This window comes from Pundamilia nyererei, unplaced genomic scaffold (assembly GCF_000239375.1).
Source record: "Pundamilia nyererei isolate P.nyererei 1_Seehausen unplaced genomic scaffold, PunNye1.0 scaffold00098, whole genome shotgun sequence".
NCBI classification, from domain to species: domain Eukaryota; kingdom Metazoa; phylum Chordata; class Actinopteri; order Cichliformes; family Cichlidae; genus Pundamilia; species Pundamilia nyererei.
In genome coordinates this window covers 94,872-97,021 of record NW_005187499.1, presented here as the reverse complement: position 1 = coordinate 97,021, position 2,150 = coordinate 94,872, and the positions used below count along the sequence as shown (strand labels likewise).

General features: G+C 41.4%; 1 protein-coding gene across 1 annotated transcript; it reads left to right on the top strand.

Moving 5' to 3' along the window:
* The first annotated feature begins 6 nt into the window (after nucleotides 1-6).
* Nucleotides 7-1,452, top strand: LOC102208432 (peroxisomal trans-2-enoyl-CoA reductase). Its single transcript, XM_013912696.1, has 6 exons — nucleotides 7-101; nucleotides 182-263; nucleotides 372-468; nucleotides 550-660; nucleotides 882-993; nucleotides 1,086-1,452. The coding sequence occupies exons 1-6, from the start codon at nucleotides 32-34 to the stop codon at nucleotides 1,166-1,168; spliced, it is 555 nt and encodes a 184-aa protein (XP_013768150.1). The 5' UTR covers nucleotides 7-31; the 3' UTR covers nucleotides 1,169-1,452.
* The last annotated feature ends 698 nt before the right edge of the window (nucleotides 1,453-2,150 follow it).

Genomic DNA, 2,150 nt, shown 5'->3' with positions numbered 1-2,150 from the left:
AGGAGGTCAGTTCAGCAGCCCTGCAGAAGACATGTCCTCTAAGGGCTGGAAGGCTGTGGTAGACACCAACCTGACAGGAACCTTCCACTGCTGCAAGGAGGGTGAGCCGGGCACAGATAACACAGGCTTTGGTGTTTGTGGTTTGGTCTCTCAGCGTGACCGTCATTGTTCTCCCCTCCAGTCTACACAGCATGGATGAAGGAGCACGGAGGCGCCATCGTCAGCATCATCGCCAATATGTGGAACGGCTTTCCGGGCATGGCGTAAGAACTGTTTCCCTCATCATTCACACACGAATGTACAAAGTCGCATAGTTGTTGTTTTTTTTTTTAAATTGCCTGCTGCGTGGTGTGTCTCCTCCTCCCCGACAGCCACACAGGAGCAGCGAGGGCAGCGGTGGATAACTTAACTAAGAGCCTCGCCATCGAGTGGGCAGCCTCGGGGGTCCGAATCAACGCTGTTGCACCTGTGCGTACAGCTCAGCACTTAATCCGTTTTGTTTCAGTTTTTCAAGATGTGCATGATTTTCATTTCTCTGTTTGGCTGCAGGGTACAATCTTTTCCAAAACAGCGATGGAGAACTATAAAGAGTACGGACCACATCTTTTCAAGATGTCCGTTCCATTCACTCCTGCGAAGAGGCTGGGAGTGCCCGAAGAGGTTTGCAACCCAGTTCCCAGCTTTGTTAGAGGAAAAAAGAGTCTCCTGAAAATTCCCCTTGGTGTTGTTAAAAAAAAATGAAGCCAGACCACAAGGGTCTCACAGTGCTCCATAAACAGTATTAGAGGATATAAAGAAGTAGTTGTGAAGCCATACAATAGAAGAAGAAAGGTTAAATCACAGCTATAATCACCAATTTTTGAATTGCCGTCTTTGCCCAGGTCTCATCTGCAGTGTGTTTCCTGCTCTCTCCTGCTGCTTCCTACATTTCTGGAGCCACGTTGAAGGTCGATGCAGGACAAAGTTTGTATAAGTCCATGTGGGAGATACCGAGTACGTATAGCTCTCTAACACAACTGCACTGTAGTCTTCCCAGTATATATTAGATTTAGTACGAGGAGCTAAATTCTTGTGTTTGTCTCCAGACCACAGTGCATGGCCTGAAGCTCCAGAGGGGGAGAACCTGGATGCTCTGAATGAACTCGTCGTCCCAAAATGCAAACTTTGATTCACTCATCGGATGCGCGAGAGCACAAAATCCCCACGCCAAAAGGCATCGTGGACTCTGAGCCACAAACACTGTTAAGCACACCGTGCTGGCCTGGTTAGAAAGTCTGTATTTGTAGTGTGTGACTGATTGTTAAGAATTTGCACGTAATTGTATGTAATTAATAGTACGAGAAGTGTCCAGAAGTAAAGATTTGTAACATGCAACTTTTGAAATGTACATATCATTTTTCTCTCCAATTCTGTCAACAAGTCTGTGAGTAAAATTTAATAAAACTGTAAAACAGAACAATATAATTTTCTTTTTTGATTTAACATCTCTGTCTGTTTTGAACTCATTATCTCATAAAAAAGTCTAAAAAGATGTCTGATCATATATTGAACATATGGAATGAAAAATATTTTATGCCATATTTAGGAAATTATTTTGTTACAGCAGTTGACAGGAATATGAAATCGCCACTACTATTAGTATTACTACTAATAATGATAATATATGGAAATTGATTTTCTGCCTGGTAGATATTTTGTATTATAGAAGGTATAGAAGGCATGTAGTATCAAACGTTTCCTGCATCTGCTCTTGATTGTGTTAAATGCACTTGAGAAACCAAAGAATGTGATCCTCGCTATATAGATAGAGGTAAGATCTCGACAGCATGTATATGATTACAAACGGCTCTCACAGTTTTGGCCTGTGTGCAAACAGCATAGTGTACAGACATTTTTTTCTCCTGTGGTCTCAGACCATCTAATCATTTGCAAATGAAATGTCTATCTTGCAGCTGGCTGCCAGGAATACAAAAAGACATTCAGACGATAGTAATTGTTTCAGCATGGTAACACCGCATGTTAATAATAAGTGTCATTAAGTGTAAATATATTTAGATTGTGGATTTATGTAGTTGTTCTGTGTTTGATGTTGAAAATTAATCATATGTTTATAATTAAATAACGTTATTTTGTTGATCACGGGCACCAAA

Bases quoted from the DNA above. Each gene is read 5' to 3' on its own strand.
- LOC102208432 (XM_013912696.1), top strand. From the start codon at position 32: ATGTCCTCTAAGGGCTGGAAGGCTGTGGTAGACACCAACCTGACAGGA. The intron at 102-181 runs GTGAGCCGGGCA...TCTCCCCTCCAG, and splicing joins CTTCCACTGCTGCAAGGAGG to TCTACACAGCATGGATGAAG. The intron at 661-881 runs GTTTGCAACCCA...GTCTTTGCCCAG, and splicing joins GGCTGGGAGTGCCCGAAGAG to GTCTCATCTGCAGTGTGTTT.